The sequence below is a fragment of the Trichosurus vulpecula genome, chromosome 2 (genome assembly GCF_011100635.1).
Source record: "Trichosurus vulpecula isolate mTriVul1 chromosome 2, mTriVul1.pri, whole genome shotgun sequence".
Lineage (NCBI taxonomy): Eukaryota > Metazoa > Chordata > Mammalia > Diprotodontia > Phalangeridae > Trichosurus > Trichosurus vulpecula.
The window spans coordinates 157,079,411-157,101,474 of record NC_050574.1 but is presented as its reverse complement, the minus strand read 5'-3'; the positions used below and the strand labels follow the sequence as shown (position 1 = coordinate 157,101,474).

Below are 22,064 nucleotides of genomic sequence, written 5' to 3'. Positions count from 1 at the left end.
CCCCATTTCTACCCTCCGGCCCACTCCAAGATGGCATATATTCTGTTTACCCCATTCCCCACTCAGCCCTCCCTTCTGTCACCCCACTCCCCTCCCATCCCCCTTTCCCTTCTCTTATAGGGCAAGATAAATTTCTACACTCCACTGCCTGTGTATCTTATTTCCTAGTTGCATGCAAAAACTTTTTTTTTGTTGTTTTTGAACATATGTTTTTAAAACTTCGAGTTCCAAATTCTCTCCCCTCCTCCCTCTCCACCCACCCTCCCTAAGAAGGCAAGCAATTCAACATAGGCCACATGTGTATCATTATGTAAAACCTTTCCACAATACTCATGTTGTGAAAGATTAACTATGTTTTGCTCCTTCCTAACCTATCCCACTTTATTGAATTTTCTCCCTTGACCCTGTCCCTTTTCGAAAGTGTTTGTTTTTGATTACCTCCTCCCCCGTCTGCCCTCCCTTCTATCATCCCCCCTTTTTTATCTTCTTCCTCTTTCTTTCCTGTGGGGTAAGATACCCAATTGAGTGTGTATGGTATTCCCTCCTCAGGTCAAATCTGATGAGAGCAAGATTTACTCATTCCTCCTCACCGGGCAGGATAGATTTCTATGCCCCATTCCCTAAATATCTTATTTCCCAGTTGCATGCAAAAACAACTGTTTTTCTTGAACATCTGCTTTTAAAACTGTGAGTTCCAAATTCTCTCCCCTCTTCCCTCCCCACCCACTGTCCCTAAGAAGGCAAGCAATTCAGTGTAGGCCACATGTGTATCATTATGCAAAACTCTTCCACAATAATCATGTTGTGAAAGACTTTCCTCCATCCTATCTTGTCACCCTTTATTCAGTTTTCTCCCTTGACCCTGTCCCCTTTCAAAAATGTTTGCTTTTGATTACCTCCTCCCCCATCTGCCCTCGCTTCTATTATCCCCTCCTTTTTATCCCCTTCCCCCTACTTTTATTGTGGGGTAAGATACCCAATTGAGTGTGTATGTTATTCCTTCTGCAGGTCAAATCCAGTGACAGCAAGATTCACTCATTCCCCCTCACCTGCCCCCTCTTCCCTTCCAAGAGAACTGCTTTTCTTGCCTCTTTTATGTGAGATAATTTACCGCATTCTATCTCTCCCTTTCTCCCTCTCTCAATATATTCCTCTCTCTTCCCTTAATTTAATTTTATTTTTTTTAGATACCATCCTTTCATATTCAACTCACCCTGTGCCTCTGTCTCTCTCTCTCTCTCTCTCTATATATATATATATCTATATATATATAGAGAGAGAGAGAGAGACAGAGGCACAGGGTGAGTATACATATATATATATATATATATAGATATGTATGTATGTATATTCCCTTCAACTACCCTAATACTGAGAAAGGTCTCATTAATTACACACCTCATCTTTCCATGTAGGAATGTAAACAAAACAGTTCAATTTTAGTAAGTCCCTTATGATTTCTCTTTCTTGTTTACCTTTTCGTGCTTCTCATGATTCTTGTATTTGAAAGTCAAATTTTGTATTCAGCTCTGGTCTTTTCATTGAGAAAGCTTGAAATTCCTCTATTTTTTTGAAAATCCATATTTTGCCTTGAAGCATTATACTTAGTTTTGCTGGTTCAGCTTGGTTTTAATCCTAGCTCCTTTGAGCTGTGAAATATCATATTCCATGCCCTTTGGTCCCTAATGTAGAAGCTGCTAGATCTTGTGTTATCCTGATTGTGTTTCCACAATACTCAAATTGTTTCTTTCTGGCTGCTTGCAGTATTTTCTCCTTGACCTGGGAACTCTGGAATTTGGCAACAATATTCCTAGGAGTTGTCTTTTTGGGGTCTTTTCCAAGAGGCAATCAGTGGATTCTTTTTCCATTTCTATTTTACCCTCTGGTTGTAGAACATCAGGGAAGTTTTCCTTGATAATTTCTTGAAAGATGATGTCTAGGCTCTTTTTTTGACCATGGTGTTCAGGAAGTCCAGTAATTTTTAAATTATCTCTCCTGGATCTATTCTCCATGTCACTGGTTTTTCCAATGAGATATTTCACATTGTCTTCCATTTTTTCATTCCTTTGGTTCTGTTTTATATTATCTTGATTTCTCATAAAGTCACTAGCTTCTGCTTGTTCCAATCTAATTTTTAAGGTGGTATTTTGTTCAGTGATCTTTTCGACCTCCTTTTCCATTTGGCTAATTCTGCCTTTCAAGGCCTTCTTCTCCTCATTGGCATTTTGGAGCTCTTTTGACATTTGGATTGTTCTATTTTTTAAAGTGTTGTTTTCTTCACTATTTTTTTGGGTCTCCTTTAGCAAGTCATTGACTTGTTTTTCATGGTTTTCTTGCATCATTCTCATTTCTCTTCCCGATTTTTCCTCTGCTTCTCTAACTTGCTTTTCCAAATCCTTTTTGAGCTCTTCCATGACCTGAGACCAATTCATATTTTTCTTGGAGGCTTTTGATGTAGGCTCTTTGACTTTGTTGACTTCTTCTGGCTGTATGTTTTGATCTTCTTTGTCACCAAAAAAACATTCTATGGGTTTAGCTAGGTGGTGCAGTGAGTAGAGCACCGGCCCTGGAGTCATGAGGACTGGAGTTCAAATCCAGCCTCAGATACTTGACATACTTAGCAGCTATGTGACCTTGGGCAAGTCACTTAATCCCAATTGCCCTGCCTTCCCCCCTCCAAAAAAAAAAAAGATTCTGTAGTCAGAGTCTTGAGTTTGAGTCCTTTTTTGCTGCCTAGTTGTGTTCCCAGCCAACTACTTGACCTTTGAGCTTTTTGTTAGGGTATGACTGCTTATAGAGTAGAGAATACTTTGTCCCAAGCTTTAGGGGCCTTGCGCTACTATTTTCAGAGCTGCTTCTACTCCACCACCACCACAAGCTCTGCCACAGCAGTGCTCCTCCTTCCCCAAGAACCACCAACCAGGACCGTGACCCAGATCCACCGGGGCACAGCAAGAGAACTTGCCTCTGCACCAGCAAAGTGCTCCTTGCACTCCCACTCCAATCCGCTGGTTGATTCCTCCCACCATGTGAGCCAGGGACTCCAGAAGCAGCTAATGCTGGAGCTCTGGAAGCAGCTGCAGGAGCTTCCTGCTGCTGCCCCTGCCAGTGCCATGCCTTCTCCGCTACCCCCAGGGTGAGGCCAGACTGTTGACACCCCTATCCAGCAGTTTGCCAACTAACCTGCTCCATGAACTTCGGCATTTGTGGGTCGAGAAGTGTGGTAACTGCCACAGCTCGATGATTCATGGCCCTCAGGCCTGCTCCTCCTGACCCCTGGTCTGGTTGGTCCTGGTGTGGACCGTGCTCTGTTCCCCAGCACTGTGCGATAGACCCTTTCCAGTGACTATCAAGGCTTTCCTGGGCTGGAGACCTGCTTCCCTATCCTATTTCGTGGGTTCTGCAGCTCTAGAATTTGTTTAGAGCCATTTTTATAGGTGTTGGGAAGGATTTGGGGCAGAGCTTAAGCAAGTCCTTGCTTTCCATCCGCCATCTTGGCTCTGCCCCCTATTAGATATCAGTTTGACATCTTTTTCTGAACATAGTCTGAAAGTCTGAATCCTGTCTCTGGAACAAGTTCTTTCTGAGTTAGTAATCTTGATCATATAATAAAACCTCAAACATGCTTCAGGCTTATTTGTATTTAAGGAACAGGGACACTTGTTAATGAAATACATCCTGGGACAGACATAGATGGTTAGCAATTTGTGTAAAAAAGACCTCAGGATTTTATTAGAGTGCAAATTAAGTAAGAGTTAACAGTGGGGCATCATTAAAGTTTTTTCAGCAGGGCAAGGGCATAAAAAAAAGTGACATAAAAATACCTAATGCAACATTAGACTATATTAATAGATACATATAGTTTTCAGAGTGAGGAAATTAATAATCCCCCTGTATTTTACCCTGGTCAGTTCACATCTAGAAAATTGTACGTAGTCTTGAGTGCCATGTGTTCAAAGGGATAAAACTGGAATGTGTGCAGGGGAGGGCAGCCACAGTGGTTAAGGGCCAGTTGCTTGTTGTTTGAGTTGATGAGCTATGATCTTGAACTATTACAGGGAATACCCATATTAATAAGATCATAAATCCTTCAAAGTGTATAAAGTAATAACTTCAGTAACATTGGCCAGATGTTTCCTCTATTCAGTGAGCTTGATTTTTTGAGTATGGAGCAGTTTCAGTGACTATATACTGAATAATTGGATTTCAGACATGGATCAAGCAGCTGTTGTGTATAGAACACCTTACTAGACAGTGCACTGGAAAACATAAGATGAGTTTGAAGTGGTTCCTTCCCTCAGGTAGTTTCTAATATAGTAGGACATATAAAACAAATAGATAACTAACTATAATACAGAATAGAACCTAAGCATGTAATAATTTAAAATGCTATTTCTTTTCTAGGAAATGGCAAACCACTTCAAACTCTTCATCCTTATTCTCTTCCCTAGTCCTTGTTGCTTCTTTACTTCATATCTAAGTAATTCCTTCCCCTTTTACTGTGTCACTTTCTACCTCTGGAAGGTACTCCCATGCATGTTGAATACTGAGCTGTGACGCTAATGTCCACTGACGCCCCTCTCTCAACCGTCGGTATGTTTGCACTACCATCATCCTTGTTCAGGCCCTGATCACCTTTATTATTGTAATGATTTCTTAATTGATTTTCAAGAAGTAAAACATGTTTTAAATGGGTATGGTGAGCATAGCATAATGCTAAATTCTGAGATTACAAAGGCAAAAGACAAGTCAAAATCGTTCATGAAATGTGTACTGTATGTCAGAGACTTTGCTAAGTGCTAGGAGTACAAAGTTCATAGTATAATTAGGGAGACAGTATGCAGACAATTATATACAAAAATCATACATTCATGTTTGTATGATAATTGGAAATAATCAACAGAGGGAAGGCACTAGCATTAAGGGGGATTGGGAAAGGCTTCTTGTAGAAAGTACCATTTTACCAGGACTTGGAGGAAGCCTCGAGGTGGAGAAGATTTGATCCAGGAGGTGATAGGGAAACCCTGGAATTTACTGAATTTGATGGTGACATGGTAGTTAAGATGTGAAGTGATGAAGGTTTATACCAAGTTGGTGGCAGTGTTAAAGGAAAGAGGGGAATGAATAGAAGAGATATTATGAAGGTAGAATCAACAGGAATTGAAAATGACTCCTAGGTTGTGAGCCTGGGGAACTGGGAGGATGGTGGGGATTTTCATAATAGTGGAAGGAGGTTTTGGACATTACTGAGTTTCACATGTTGACAGGACATCATTTAAGATGTCCAGTAGAAGGTTGGAAATGTGATTCTGGAGGTGAGGACTAGATAAATAGATCTGAGAATCATCTGCAAAAAAGATGGTAATTGAATTCATAAAAGTTGATATGATCAAGTAAAATGATATAGAGGGAGAAGTAGGCTCAAGATAGACCTTTAAGGGATACCCACAGTCATTAAACAAGACTAATATAAATTCTAGCGAAGGAGACTGAGGAGAACTAGGGTACATTAGTAGATAAAGAGGGTATCAAGGAAAAGAAGGGGATCAACAAGTGTCAGAGGCTGCAGAGAAGTCAAGAAGGACGAGCATTGAGAAAAGGTCATTGAATTTGACAATTATAACTGGTAGCTGGAGAGAACAGTTTGAGTTTCAGGATGAGACCAGAAACCAGACTATAGAGTATTTATTATAAAGAGAATGAGTAGAAAGGAAATGGAAGCACCTATTACAAAAATCCTTCTCAGGGAATTTAGCTGCAAACATGAAGAAAGATATAAGACATTGGCTAGCAGGGATGGCTAGATCAAGTGAAGGTGTTTTGAGGATAGGAGGACGTGGGTATTTTTGTAGGCACTGGGGAAACAGCCATTAGGTAGGAAGAGCTTTAGGATAAGTGAGAGTGGAGATAATAGAGAAAGCAATCCACTGGATAAGATGGGATAGAATAGGAGCATTTGTGCAAGTAGAGGCATTTGCTTGAGAAGGGCCATTTCTAAATGAGACAGGTGAAAAGGGAGTTGGAGGAAGTATCTGAGTGATGGGATATGAGGAAGAAGGAGCTTCCAGTAAAAGGCATCATTTTTTTTTCCAGTAAAACGTGAGGCAGAGTTCTCAGCTAAAAGGGAGAGGGAGCCATAGAAGGTTTAGAAAAGGGATGAAAAGACTTGGAAAACCCTGTGGTAGGTGGGATAGTGAGTCAGATGTCAAAAGATTACCTTGTCTCAGTGAAGACTCAATTGAAATTATGTAACATTTACAGTGGACCCAGTTAGAACAGTTGTGTGATTTTTCTCCAGCTTTGTTCAGCAGCATGTTTGTAGGAATTAAGGCAGACCATGGTAGAAGTAATCCTCAAGAGAACATTTAACAGTGTAAAGTTTGAACTAGTGTATCAAGGAGAGCATAGCCAGTGAAGGATGATGTCCTGGGAAAGAACCGAAGAGATCAGAGATTGAAAGCCTTGGTGAGAATGAAGAACAGAATTTGGCCTTGCAAGGTGGAGGTAAAGGAAGAATGACAACAGACTGTGATCAGAGAATGGAATTTCAGAGTTCATGAACGTGGAAGTGGACAAACATAAAGCATCTTTATTGCTCCAGTGCCACTATCCCAATATATTCTTCATACTGCTGCTGCTGCTGTACCTCTTCCATCATGTCATATGTTCACTCCAGACCCTCCAATGGCTTTTCCAGCGTCATTTGTCAAAGTATAAATTAGCGCTGGTATTCAAAGCTTTCTGTGATGGCAAAAATTTTGAACCCCACACTTAGTTGGGTAAGGAAAAAGAATAATTTAGAAAAGGAATGACAGATAAATAGAAAAAAAGAAATCAAATTTTTAATCTGCTTAAGGCACTTAGGACAGGATGGGCAAATGGGAACAAGGAAAAAACTAATGGGAGTCGACTATAACAAAACAGTAATCAAAACTAATCATAGGATCGACTTGCTAACTTGAAGAGAAAGGAGGTAACAATCAAATAATGAACTTAATCAAAACCTTAAGTGTGAATGGATTATACAAACCAGTAAAACAAAAGAGATCAAAGAGTTAACAAAACCCCACATTTTGTTGATGTATAATCTAAAGATGACATAGGCTATGGTTATAGGATAGGCATGTATTATCATATCTGGCCATTGGGTTTGTTTTACTTAAGCATACCTTGTTACGAGGGAGGAGGTCATTGTAAAATTGTGGAAATTATTTTTAAAAATCAATAAAATATGTAAAAAACTAATGAGGATTAGGGAAGTGGTTAATTAAGAGATAGGTAGCAGAGACCTTTAAGTAGTATGGGAGTAGAAATGCTGAGTTGGTAGGATTTAGTCAGTAGAGAAACTTGAAGAATTAATTGGTTCTAAAGTTCCAGTCACAATGTTTGTGAGTTGGAATGTTGGCCTCTTGGTATGTGTCCTCACAGACCACTCCTGAGTGTTCTCTCTCTGATAGCTGCATTGGAGTTTCCCGATGGGGGAAGTGAAGGGTTGGAGTGCTGCCCTCACAAAGCATCTGCTCCCAGTTCTCTGATAGAAGCTTTTGAGTTTCCCGTTGGTGAAAGAAGAAAGAGCTGGAGTGCAAGCCTCATGAATCATGGTCTCCAGGATCTTTAATTCCAATCTGATAGCGGCTATGGAGTTTTTTGGGTTTTTTTAATTAGGGAAGGACTGGAAGACAGATTGGTTCCTTCTGAAGTCAGGAAAGAACTCATGGGTTCATTCAAATGATTTCTTCTCCTCCTCCTGTTTTTTTTAAAGGCAAATAAGTCCACACCCCAAAATGTGAAAGAAGCACAAAAGACAATGCAATTCGCACCGTTATTTCTGTCACAAAATGTAGAAGGAAATCATCAGGAAGAACTTAATCTTGCAGATAAGAGCAAATGTGATGATTGTGAATTGCTTTCAGAAAATATCAATCCAGATGAGCACACTGGTAAGGAAAGAGATTTGTTTTTATTTTATTGATTTTGTCTCAATTATGACAGTTTCCTGTCCATCTTATGTTAATTGGGTAGAAGATTTATCACATATTGATATTATTTGCTGTTTAAAGTATAGATGTGTATAATATTTTGGTTTGACAGGTCAGCTGCAAAGCAGAGAACTAAGGCAGAGACTTTCAAAACCACCTGTAGCAAAAATCAAAGCAGGACTAGATTTAAATCAGCATGAACTTAGTGCTATTCAAGAAGTGGAATCACCAAAAAGTGGCAGAGCTTCTATTAGAGGTAAGGACACATCCACTAATATCAAATTTTTTAAATTTGGTAAGCTTCTAATGCCATATAAAGGGTTAACATAATTCCAGGCATATTTACTTAGCATAGTTGTTGAATTGTACGTTTCATGTCCTATCCCATTTCTCTTTTTTCCCCTAACAAACAATGGATTAGTTTAAAGTAAGTCATCTTTAGAATGAAAAAATAAAATCAGTTATGCCGATTATAGTTAGGAACTTGGGCTATGATAAATTTGCTATTTAAATATGCATGTGAAGGGTTAAAATTGATATTACCATTCTCCTTCCTCCTGTTGAGTCATCTTTCACTGAATTTATGTGTTTCTCTTGAGGGTATACCATTCTTTCAGTTGTCCAAGTTTGCAGCTTTATCTTTGACTTGCCCTTCTCTCTCCCATATTCATTCAGTTGACTCTGCCTCTATCCATAATGCCTTTCATCCATTCCCTTTTCTCCACTTACATAGTCACCACTATAGTTCATGTCCTTATTACATCTCATCTAGATTATACAATTGTTCTTGTTGAGTTATTTTCAGTTGTGTCATACTCTTTGTGACCCCATTTGGGGTTTTCTTGGCAAAGATACTGGAATGGTTTGCCATTTCTTTCTCTACCTTGTTTTACAGAATAGGAAACTGAGGCAAACAGGGTTAAGTGACTTGCCCAGGGTCATACAGTTGGTAAGTGTCAGAGGCCATATTTCAACTCAGGAAGGTGAATCTTCCTGACATCGGGCCTAGCACACTATCCACTATGCACCTACCTGCCCTTGATTATTACAGTAGCTACTTAGGTTTCCGTTTTTTTTCTCTGTAATCCATCTTTCATGTATTTTCCAATTTAACATTTCTAGGAAGACTTGACCGTATCATTACCCTATGCAGAAGTCTGATGTTTCCCAGTAGTCTCTGAGATAAAATACAAAAAACTAGTCTAGCATCCATCCAGTCTAGCATTCAAAACCCGTTATAATCTGCCTCCCATCTACCTTTTTAGTCTTATTAAATATTACTCCTTTTCATGTTCTCTGTGTTCAAGCCATATTAGGTTTTACCATAACTCAGTATTCCATTCCTATCGCTTCCTTTGCACAAGCTGTCCCCCATTTTTGGAATGCACTGCCTCCTCATCTCTACCAGTTAGCATCCATAGCTTCCTTTAAGACTGAGCTCTAGTACCACTTCCAAAAGAAATGTTTCCTGATTTCTCCCAGTTAGTTTTTTTTTTCACCCTTTTGAAATTATATTTTGTTTATTTTTCTGTTGTCTAACTACATCATTCTCCTACTCAGTAAACTCCAGTAGCTCCCTCTTGCTTAGAGGACCAAATAATACCACCTGTATTTGACATATAAAACCCTTTACAACCTGGCCCCAACTTGTCTTTCTGGTCTCCTTTTGCGTTATCCTCCTTTCCACATTCTATAGCCTAGCCAATCTGACCTTCTGGGTGTTCCTCATGCACAGCATTCTGTCTCCTATCTCCTGTGCTGTCTGCTGCAGCTGAAATGAACTCCCTTCTCATACCACCTCTTAGAATCCTTCAAAATTGAGTTCATATACCAATTATAGGAAACCTTACATGATTCCCCCAGTTCCTAGTGCCCTCATTCCTAAAATTACCTTTTTACTCTTTTTGTACTATTTCTGTATATACTGCATGCTGTCTCCCTCCCCAAAATATAAGCTTCTTGAGATCAAGGACAGTTTTGTTATTGTCTTTGTTCGTAATACAGTGACGTCTACAAAATAGGCACTTAGCAAGTCTTGTTTTTTATTGGAGTGTAGTATACCAACTTAGAGTCACCAGATAGAGATATAGCATATATATTTTATGAAAATTGAATTATAGTAATTTAAGACACTTAAGCATTTGAGGGTGCTTAAGTCAGAAAGTCTTAGAGAGCTTCGTTTATGCCTGTAAACTAAGATATTTTAGTTTGAGCAACTTCTACAAGCAAATAAGGAAACCTTTTGTTTAAAATCAAAGCATGCCAGAGTTGGGAGGAACCCACACCTGAGCAAGCATTCCTGGACTACATTCCCACAAGTTGAGCAGTTAGCTCACTACTGCTTTAATATCTCCACTCTTATTAGGGAATCTGTTACCTCTTGAGGCAGATCATTACAATTTATCTTCTCTAATTGTCAGAAATCCTTTACGGTGAGTCAAGACATTGCTCTTTTCAGATTCCACTCATCAATCCTAATTCTGTTCCCTGAGCAAAGCAGAACATACATGATTTCAGATCCCTGTGACAGCCCTTCAGATCCTTGGAGAGAGCTGTCATGTCCCTTCTAATCTATCTGTTCTCTAGACTAAACATCCTCAATTCCTTCTGATGATCCTTGTGTAGCCTAATCTTAAATCTTTTCACTGTGCTACAATCCTTTCTCTGGACATAAAATTGATCCATGCCTTTATAAAATATGGTACCCTGAACTCAACACAGAACTCAAGATGTGATCTGAATAGGGCAAAATACCATGGGACTTTCTTCATTTTGAACATTATACTTCTCTAAACATAACCTAAGATCAACCTTATTTGCATATAATAGCCTTCATGACTCACTGCTCATTCATATTAGATGTACAATCTCCCAAAATTCCATGGTCTTTTTCATAGAAATTTTTATCTAACCATCCAACCTTCATCTTGTGCTGTATAGATCAATGTCTACTGATTTAGTCACTTTTAATTTCAGAGAAGAGAGAATGTTATAGAGAGGCTGTTTCCAGATCACCTTCAAGTGACTTGGATTCTAGCAACCATGAAGAAACTATTGATCATGATAGAGATCCTGTCAGGATTTCAATAAGCCGATATCTGAGTTTGGAGGATACGTCACAAGACAGTAATCAGGGTAGTCACCTGCAGCCTGCAAAGCCAGTTGATAGAGGTAGTGATGATGGTATGTATCAATCAGGTAAGATATGAATAAGTTGACTAATAGACTTGTTATCCTTCAGAGCTCAGCTAAAGCCTCACCTTCACAACAAATACCATCATAGTCCATCCCTTCTCTAAGCAGTTATTTTTAAACTATACTACTTAGCACTGGACTGTAATATGGTTGCATTGTTTTGCGTGTGCTAGTCTTATTTACCAAGTAGGTTCACGTTTTAGAGGGTAAGGATTATCGTTTATCTTTATTATTATATCTCTTAATGTCCTGCACATGTTTTGAGTGTTAAACATACCTCTTAACAGATTAGGAAGAAATAGCGTCAGTAAATAACAGGAACTCTGGGTAGAACATTTCTTTTCTCAGAAGCTCAGTTTTCTCATCCATAAAATGAGATGGTTGGGCTTGATGGTCTCTAAGATCACTTATGGGTTAGATTGCTTCTAACCCATAATCTATAATTCTGTGAACTCTTAGTCTACCAAAATACTCCCATTTACATCTATTTTAGGTAATGCAGGTTTGACTGTACTATACCATAATTCTCAAGCTGTAGAGGAAAAATCTACTTTGACACATAACTATATTTTAAGACACCCTTTATGTTAAGTTCTGCTGCATATCCCTGTTGCTAGCGGTTTTTTGCCTTTTCTTTATTTCCAGTTTCCTGCTTCTTTTCTTTTTCAAGTAACTTATTCCTTGTCCCTTACCCTAATCCTAATTGCTTACTCCCTACCACTTCTCAAATACCATTTCAGTTCCCTGTTTCCCCTCCCTTCCGACACAAGTAGTCTATTTTTATTGCCTCTTAGATAGTATTCGTAATTATAGATGACTAAATTATTTGGTGTTATGTTTCTAGGTGTCCCTAGCACCTATTACAATTCCTAGCAAATAGTAGGCATTTAATAAATACTTATTAATTGGTTATGTGTGAATGACTCATTCACAAAGCCAGTATGTGTTTGAGGCAGGACATGAACCAGTTCTTCCTGATTCTCAGGCTGAATCTCTGTCTACTATGCCAGGCATCCTTGCTCAGGCAGGAACAGTATGCTTCTTAGGACCTGTAATGTCCTAGTGATAGTCATTCTGCTGCAGTCCAGAGGGCAGAATTGAAGTGGCGAATGGATGTTGTCAGAGGCAAATTCAGATTCAATGCAAGGAATAACATCCTTACAATTAGACTTATCCCAAAGTGGAATGAGCTGCTTTGAGAGAGGTCATTGAAGACCTTCACTGGAAGTAGTCAAGTAGGGCAGAATAAATATTTGTCAAATAGATTGTAGGAAATGTTAGTGGTAAGATATAGGTTGGAATCAGTAACATGTGGAGTTACTTTTAACTCAAATTGTGTGACAAGAATAGCTTGGATGCTTATTCTATTTTCTAAACTTGAAACCCAGTAGTTATTTTTGACTCTTTCCCCAGCTTTACTCCTTTAATTGTTCCCTGCTATTTACTGAATCACTTTTAACTCTTCTTGAGGGTTGTCTAGAGTTCTTGGTTTCAAAGTATCTGAGACTTTAAGCCTTTTTTTTTTAAGCCAAAGATAATAAAGGGCCTGAGACTCCAGGAAATCAAAGATTAGAATGTGAATGCTTGCTCTACTTGCAGAATATCTTTTGTGTACGTCTTATTCACTCCATCATTTTGGGATGAAGCTGTGGAGTTAGCTCTGAGTATAAATCAGTTTTGTCTAGAGAACCAAAATCCTGATATTTGGTATTTATTAATTCTTCACTCTCTCTTGCCCCCCAAGCCTGGTCAATTGCCAAGTCTTACTGATTTTACCTCCATAATATCGCTGTCATTCCTGTTCTTTCTATATAGCCACATCCCTAGTTCAGACCTTCATCTTCTCTTGCCTAGACTATTGCAATAATCTCTCTTAGTAGTTTCCTTGCTTCCATTCTCTACCAAGGTAATACTCCTAAAAGAGAGATCTAATCATGCCAGTCCCTTTCTCAAAGATCTGAGGTGTTTCCCTATTGCTTATAGGCTAGAATATTCAGTGTGGCCTGTAAAGCACTCCATAATCTGTTTCCAAGATCTACTTTTCTATACTTCTTTCATATTACTTCCCTTTATACACAGTACATTGTAGGTAAATTGGCTTATTTGAATTCCCCAAACACTATCTTCCATCTCTACATTTGTGTAGACTGTTGGCAGCATATTCTCATCCTTGCCTTTTAGAATTTTTGAAGTCTTTAAGGTGCAGCTTCCTCTCTGAAAATTTCCACGATGCTTCCAGTTGTTAATCCTGTCCCTCTGGAATTTACCTATTTACATCTTTTACTCCTCAGCAGAGTATAAACTCTTTGAAAGCATGGATTACTTTATTTTTGTCCATGTATCCCTGCTGATTGTTACAATATCTTCATCTTTTATAGGCCCCAGATTTAATTTTGCTTTACTTGATTTGTTGTTGAAAGCACAGGACTCACTTTAAATGAGTGGGTCCCTTCATGTACCATTCCCAATTTGTACCTTTCCTTCTACAGGTCCCCCTATGTGGAATCTCCTTTCTCCTCTGCTAATTCTACCCATCCTTCTCCAGCTAGCTCTGGTTCTCTGTTCTTGATGAAATGCTAACCTACTGCAACATATACTTTTATTGTACTTGCAGTTAGTTATCAGCCACAATAGCATTTAACTATATTGAAATTATTTTATAATATTAATTTTCCACTGTATTGCAAATTACTGACAGATAGAATAACATGTTTATACTGCCACTTTTGAATCTCTTCCCACCCCATGTCTCTAGTTTAGTGCTTTGTAGTACATAAAGTACTACATAGTAGCTGCCCAGTAGTAGTTTGCTTATTGATTTATTTAGTTGAATCCCTAAGTAATTACCACATCTTAATTTAGCTAACACTTTGAACATTTGCTCCTGATTCTTCTACTTAGTGTTAATGGATCTGATAGTAGAAAACAGAATTGATGACTGTTGAATTTTGTCCCTTATTTTTATCTTTGCATGTCTTAGGATTAGTTTAGAAGTTTTAAATAGCGTAGAAATTATAATAGCCAGAGTGGAATTGAGAAGAAAGATGATAAGTAGGGGACTGAAGTTATCTACAGTTCCAATAATCAGCCTTGAATTACCCACAGTTTAATGTACTTGAACTCATTTGTTTAAATCTCTGAGCCAATTATCTTCATTCTATTCCATAACCAGAAACCATACTCTATCTTATTCAGCCACCTTATGAGTGTGTGCTATGGCATATAGGAAAATGCAGGAGTCTCAGAGTCAGGAGACCTGATTTCTAGGCACATCTATGGCATTAACTCTGTAACAACCTTTTACAAATCATTTTGCATCTGTGAAATGAGTGAGTTGGACTTACTGGTGTTTTAGACTTTTAGCCCTAAAATTCTGTGAACCTAAGAAAGGAGAGAAAAATAGTCCATGTCTGTCTGTGTTATTTAGAAACCTTCAGTGACTCTCTTGTCTGTAGGATAAAATATAAACTCCTTAACCAGTTATTTAAGGCTCCTTCTGATCTGGCTCAAGTCTTCCTTTCCAGCCTTATTGCACACCACCCTTCTTCATATACTCTGTGTCCGAAGCATACTATACTGGGAGAAGAGGGGAAGAGTTTAAGTGGGATGGTTCCTGAGCGAGGCTGTGACTGTTATTTGGGTTATATATGTGTGTTTAGAGTTATCAGTTCAGAGCATTGTTGAAAATGTTCTCTGATCTCATCCTGCATTCAGTCCATAAGGATTAATTATACAACTGCTATGTTCCAGACACTGCAAAATTCCGGGGATACAAAGAAAGGCAAGAGAGTCACTGCTCACAAGGACCTCAATCTAACGAGGAGACAGCATGAAAACAGCTATGTACACACAATACATACAGAGTAAATAGGAGTTAATCAACAGGTGGAAGATATTAGCATTAACGGGGATTCAAGAATACACTTACCTCTTTTTTACCTATTGGAATTTTTCTTTTCTGTTAAACCCAGTTCAGCTGCCACCTCCAAAAGTCTTTGCTGAAAGTGATACCTTTCTCCCTAAATTTTTTTGAAATGTCTAGATCTCTTGCCATTGTCATATTTCATGTAGAATCGTTTATTTGCATGGATGGTTTTTCCTCTTTTTAAATTGTAAATTTATTGTGGGTAAGGACTATTATTTTTTATGTTTGTGTTGCCAGAGAGGCAGTATGGCAATAATCGATAGAGAAGACCTGGATTCATGTCCTGCCTAATAATATATAGGACACACCTTGTACAGTGTCTTACATGTAGTGGAGATTTAATGTTTTCTTAATTAAGTTGAGATGGAATTAAACTCTACCTTAAAATTCCACTTTTAATTTTCATATTCAGGCCAGGCCAAGGATGTTGTAATTGAGAATCATGGGTTACTCAGTTATACTGCTGATTTGGAGCAGCAAGTACCTGTGTATCCTGGTTCAGCTTTTAAGCCAAAAAAGGTTGGTAATAAAGAAGATTACAGTGTAGCTTTTGAAGAGATACTTTATACGTGTTTTTTTAAATAGTCTTGTTAAGTTTAAATTACAAACCATGAATATGGTGTCCTCTGAGATCTCCTCTCATTGAGGTAGATCAGTGATGAAAAATAGCCAAATATGAGCATGACAAGACCTTCTGGTCTTTGTAGTGCATGATCTGTATGTGTTTCTGAGAAGCAACAGAAGTTAGGATGGTTTGTGAGAAGAAGTTGTGGTCTGGGATGTGTGAGTGAGAAGGTGGACAAGTGAGAATGTGAAACTTGTTGAGTGAGGGTGTGTGTGTGTGTGTGTGTGTGTGTGTGTGTGTAAGGTTACTCGATTCTGGGCAGTGATGAAAACACCTTTTCTGCTGACCTTTTAATTGTGAAGGTTTCTACACTTGAACTGAGCTCAGAATTGATACTACTACTATCAGTGATTTCTTCATGATGTGGACAGCGGGGTGATTTCTTGTTCTTTTGTTTGCTTTGTTTTTTTAGATAGTGCGATCCATACCATGGTCCACTAATGACCTTGTTTCCCAGTCTCATGCACAGGAGCTACAAGATGACCAGTCATCTTCATTAACAGTGTCTAGTGGAAGCTTCTTAAGCAATGAAAAGTCTCATTTAAAGTTTGCAAATTCAGGTAACAGTGCATTAATGTGAGCCCAAATAAATGAAAATACTAGCATGGGTATCTGTTTCCCTTTCCCCAAGGCCATTTTGTATGTTGTTACCTTCTTAAGACTCTATCAATTAAATTTCACCATTCTCAATCTGGCCTTCAAGATTCTTTATTATTAATTCTCCCATCTTATCTTCATAATTCCTAACATAACCATTCCAGTCCAGTTAGGCCAATTCTCTTTCCATATATATTCTTTTATATATATAATATGTTTATTCTGTTCCTCCCTTCTCCTTAATGACCTTATTCATCCTTGCCACTATGAATACTTTATATTAGGGCCCAGTTCAAGTCACACTTCCATGATGCCTTCTCTAACCAAACCCAGACTCCAATGAGCTTTACATTTTCTAGATTCTTATTGCACAATTTTGCATTTGATTGTATGCAATTGATTTTTTTCTTTGTTATTTCATGTAAATCTGCCTTCCTGGTAAATTGTGTGCTTTTCTGAGGCTGCTTTTTTTGTATCTTTCATGTTTGTAAGCCAGTACTAACTATATGCTAGGCTATTATTGAATAGTGATGAGCTTTTTCTGCAGGAGTAACTACAGTCAACTTTATGTTTCAGCACTTTGCCGGTGAAAAAAGATCAGTAAAATTTGCTTTGAATAATAAATTCCCAATTCATCTAGATAGTGGAGATACTTATTTTGGAGTTTATCCCTTTTACCTCAGAATATTTCCAGATACCTGGCTATTTCACCTTGCAATTAAATCAGGGTTGCATTGAACTTTAGTTTTAATCATATTAATGAAGTAAAATTTATTTTTAAAGCTAAATCTCAAAAGTAAATTATTGATTCATGCCCGGTAGAGTTTCAAACATATTATATCCATTAGTACTATAATAAATAGGCTTCTCCTGTTTCCCAGTAAATATAGAATAACATTATCCTGTTATATTTCTGATGATAATTTTCCCATACCTATCAGAGATTGTGAGGAGTATCAAAACATTTCATCAGTGCTTTATATAATGGATCTCATTGTCATGCCTCCTCTCAAAAGTCTGTAATAGAAGTTAAATGTGGGCATTAATGTGGCACAGTATAAAATGCTTAGGTATTTTAATTAAGTTCAAAAGTTTTCATATTCCAGTAGTACAAAAAATGACAAGATTCTGTTGTTTGAGAAATGGAAAATGTCTTGTTATTTGTCCTTCATTTTTGAAGAGGATCAGTGACATCACTTGGTGATGTCTTGACTTGTATGTGAATTGGATTGAAGTGAGGCAAACTGTGCAAAGTTACCAGCCTCACTCTGTCTTCCAGAGTCATCGGCAGCCAGCGGCAAAATCAAAGTCAAGAAAACTGACAGTGGCTCAGGATCCATTGATTGACCTTGGTGTCTTCAATGTGTGACCAAGCTCTAAGCGCTCCACAGTGCTTGCTTCAGCCACCTTTCATGGCTGTTGGTAAAAGTTCTTCTTCTTGGTCCATTCAGCAGGGCAGGTATTCACTTGCTTGGGGTAGACATCTCCCTAATTCACTGATGGGTTCGAGGCCTGTTGATTATGTGGTTTAGCTTATCTGCTGAGACGATTTTACCAGGGTGTGGCTTTATGCATACTACAGTTTCTTGGAGCCACAGGTGAAAGTTGGATGGCAGGTGGATACCAAGGGTGGATAAGCAGTCCTGAAAAGGGCTCAGCAGGCCTTCACACCAGAGGTGCTAGTTCTCCTTGAACACCCTATACACCCCAGTCTACACTTGACACTACCAAAATCGGAGTCTTCTAAACATAACTTTCTGTTGCTGGTAGAAGTGTTTAGATTCAGGAGAAACCATGCCTTTAAAAATATATAGGTTTTCAACATAGAAATATCTTTATATTTCTAAATTAGGGCAATGTCTTTTCAGATGCTATACTTATGTTTTTACGTTTTGGTGCTCCTTTGCTATCCCCAAATTCACTATGCTGATTTTTGGTAATAAATCATTCAGCTCCTTTCCTGAATTCTCAGACCTTTGTAAATTCACTCTCTTGCTTGACCATACAAAAAAAAAATCCAATACCAAAAGCACTTAATTAAGACATAAAGCAGTGCAAACAAGGAAAAGACTCAAGTAGTGGAACATCCTCTGTACTTACACACTAATTTCAGTATCCCATACCTTCAGGTATTTATATAATTCCCTTTAAATCTTCACTAATTACCTGTGGGTGAAGGGGTCACAGTCACTTCAGAAAGTCATAAGCCTATCAGTAAGTATTAGAGTGTGATATCTGTCTCTTAAAGTGTCTTGCCTGGGATTCTCAAAAGGCAGGAAGGAAAATATCTAAAAATTCTTACCTCATTTCTGGAGTTGAGGTTGTAGTCATCTCTGCTCTAATCCTATTCACTACTCTCGTCTTGTACTCCCTTCCACTTCACACATTTAGCTCGCACAGCCTCATTTTTCTTTTATATTCATTTATATCTCTCTCTGGCTTTTCTTGGGTCTCATTTCTATCTTCATCTCTTGTGGCTATAATATATTTTCCCACCTCAAGTTCTTGCTTCCTGGCTCATTGTAAGTTCTTCCTGTACGTGGCTCATGAGAAGAAGGTATTAAACATTCTTTTCTGGACATCAACTTTTGTCTTGTACAATTGTGAGCGTCTGAAAAGCATACATGAAAGATGGAAATTTTCTCTGGCCATATTACTTGCATCTTGTATTTTAATGCTGTTTAAATCACTGTTTAGAACTTTCAACTTCAATGATTGATCTTTAGCTGTGCATAGTTTGAATTAAGGGATTTAGTGAAAAAGAGCAACCTGAAGCTGGATGGTGTATAACTGAGGGAAGAAGAGATAACACCCTGCTTTACCTCATACTTATTGTTCCTTTCATTATTATCGTTAGCTTTGTAATTGATTCTTAGGTAAGCGCTTTAAAAGCAAAGGTCATATGAAGTCTTCTCTATCTTCTGATCATCCTTAGGCTTGGGGTTTCTAGCATCAGAAGCTTCATTGGTCTTTGGTCATTGAGTGTTTTTCCTTCTTAAATAGCTCAGCTAATGAAGGTCTGACCTTATATCAAATCGCTTTGTTGATAATATTAAAGGCGGAGGAAGGGAACCAAAATTTTTCCTTTTTACCTGAATTGTCCCAAAGTACAATAACATAATCTTGTTCACAGTATTTATTTGGAGTTTATATTGAATAGTTCAAAATTACTGTTTTTCTTTTTCCCAAAATTCTAATAGTTGTTCCTGACTTTACAGAATTAGAACAAACTTTTCCACATTTACATCATCAGCTCTTTCATGCTCTAGAACCAAGGCCTGACTTGGGTTTCTCATCATCTCTTTCGCAATCTGGACTTTCTCAAGACCTGAGCAAGGTATTTAACATACTATGCCTTAATAAAACTTTTAAAAATAAGTTATTGCTCTTATAATGGAGTTTGACGTATAAGAAGGCAGGCAAATAAGAATTGGGAAGAAAAACAAAGAAGACTTTAAGTACTTTGTAAAAAATATAAACTTCTCAACTTACCTTAAGTTCCAAGAACACAAAATGCAGAATCTTTTTAAAAAAGACATTTTAATGTAGTGATTTTTAAGTTGGAATTGTGTTTGAGCATGGAAACTTTTATTCTCCTATTAACCTGTGTTAAGGTGATATGGTATTTATCAATGGATGTTAACATGAAAGCATCATAGCAATGACCACATTGGGTGTCATGTCATGTTTTCGTTATTTTCTTTTTAAAACTTACACATGCGTTTCCATCAGACCACATACCCTTCAACGCCTGAAAGCCAAGATGGATCTGGGTCTCCTGAAAGTACAACCTCTACCACAGCTGTGAGGGCCAGCCTTCATTCCTCTCTTGACATAAACTTGCATTCTGCTATGAGTAGAACAAGTATGACTCTTGATTCCTCCCAAACTGAAAATTTTCCTGAGGAAAAAATTATTTTGGGTACGTATGACCTAGGCAATTAAATGAGTTTCAACAAAAACCTAGTTGTTAAGATTTCTTGGGTTATCCTGATGCCAAAAGAAATAATCACAAGCTCAGAAGATCTCTTCAAAGAATTAGACTTTGGCAGTTTTTTTTCTATATATTTCTTTTCCACATTATCTCTTTGTTTTCTTTCTGATTATCCTTTCTTTACCATCTGGAAATTGTTCCCACAGATTCACAGTGAATGTTTTTGAGTGCAGGTTTCCTTAGGACACTTTATAATTGGTTTGTGCTGATGTCTAATGAAAACACAAGAGTATTTAATTGTTGTCTTTTCAGAAGAAATCTTAAGGTTAATAACCAGTGAACGATGTTTTGGGTAGAATACTTGCGAACATTAATTTTAGTAGAGAAAGCTCATGGTCATAGCTAATGGAGTTGTATGATTTTGTGATGTAGTTTCCTCAGATGGAAAGAGTTAATTTGGGGTAGTAAAAGCTAAATATTGTTCTTATCTATCAAAATTCTTTAGCTTTTTGCTTAATATTAAGAAAATTTGTCTTTTCTACTCACATAGCTTATATATGGATATTATTAGTAGTCATAAGGAAATTAAGTAAACACTGGGAATTGCTTGCTATATATAACTTATTTACTTGAGTAATATTGTTTTGATCTGTTTCCAGATACCACATATATGTGATTAACTGATTTTTGAAAACTCTTTTTAAAACAGTATCTGAAGAATCCTTTCAACCACTTCAGCCTGAATCTGCTCCAAGCGACAGTAGCCACTCTGCTGGTTTCCTAAGCATTGAAGCTGAAGGACCTTCACAAAATTTTAAAAAAGAAAAATTTCCTCTTAGAAAACAGTATGAGGAGTTACTAGCACGTAAGAGAAGTACTGATATCTCTCCATCAGTGGCAGTTCTGCAAAGTCCAACTTCTAGTTCCTCTGATTATCATCATCTTTTTGATAGAATGAGGGTGCCACATAGCACACCTTATGATTCTTCTTCAAGCAAGAGCTCAACAAAAGACCAAGTGGAATCAAGAAAGGAAGATGTTGGTTTTGAAGAATTATCTGATGAAATGCAAAGGAGTCAGATAGAAGCTATAGCAGGTGCTCAGAGTGAAACAAATAGTAGGTGTGTGGTCAGAGATCCAGAGACACATTCAGAAAGATCTAGTGGATCTGTAACAAGTGAAGAAAATGTGGAGGTCTTTCGAAACACACCTCAACCACTGCCACCATCGTTCTTAATAAGTCTCAGATCATGTTCATTACAGAGCTCTATACCAGTTTGGGTAAGTGAGGTAAATAAGTCCTAAAAGTAGCTACTAACTCCATTTTGTTTCATGAGTCTGGAAAGGAATTATTCAAATTGATCTCAACGTAGCACTTTGGCACAAGAAGCTCCTTAATCAAGCCATCTGCCTTAGTGTTTCAACAATCTGGCTAGTAGCTGTTGTGGTGGTGAAAAACCAATAAAAACCCAACCGCATGCACGCTACCAGCACGCTGCAAAAGCCCGGGTTCTTTTGATCTGCTTTACTAAGGAAAGCAACATTAAGGGGTTAACAAGCTTACTTTAATCCAGCATACAAATACCATTCACTTAGTTCAGGGGAAAAAGCCAGCATCCTGAACTTCAGAGCAAATACAAACAAATTACAAACATCAACAGACAGACCAAATACAATTCATAGTTACCAACATCGAGGTTCAGCCCAGGAGCTCATAACAAGGGCTGGCCCAGAGTCACGTGTGCCACCATGGCTGTGGGTAAGAGCTCTGAAAAAGAGAAAGCCAACCCCTGGTTTTGTATCTTTTTC

General features: G+C 38.0%; 1 protein-coding gene and 2 non-coding genes across 3 annotated transcripts in view; all 3 read left to right on the top strand.

Annotated features, from left to right (window-relative positions):
* The window catches only part of CEP295 (centrosomal protein 295), an 80,222-nt gene that overhangs the window by 32,427 nt on the left and 25,731 nt on the right, over positions 1 to 22,064 (top strand). Inside the window, exons 16-23 of the mRNA XM_036742784.1 lie at positions 7,763 to 7,940; positions 8,092 to 8,235; positions 10,956 to 11,162; positions 15,512 to 15,618; positions 16,137 to 16,284; positions 19,522 to 19,658; positions 20,054 to 20,243; positions 20,965 to 21,536. Of these exons, the coding sequence (XP_036598679.1) occupies positions 7,763 to 7,940; positions 8,092 to 8,235; positions 10,956 to 11,162; positions 15,512 to 15,618; positions 16,137 to 16,284; positions 19,522 to 19,658; positions 20,054 to 20,243; positions 20,965 to 21,536 (1,683 nt within the window). The remainder of the gene's footprint in view (positions 1 to 7,762; positions 7,941 to 8,091; positions 8,236 to 10,955; positions 11,163 to 15,511; positions 15,619 to 16,136; positions 16,285 to 19,521; positions 19,659 to 20,053; positions 20,244 to 20,964; positions 21,537 to 22,064) is intronic.
* LOC118840576 lies at positions 15,750 to 15,832 on the top strand. The gene has a single exon (XR_005009752.1). It is a non-coding gene; the product is annotated as a small nucleolar RNA U2-19 (small nucleolar RNA).
* LOC118840575 lies at positions 15,981 to 16,050 on the top strand. Its single transcript, XR_005009751.1, has one exon. It is a non-coding gene; the product is annotated as a small nucleolar RNA U2-30 (small nucleolar RNA).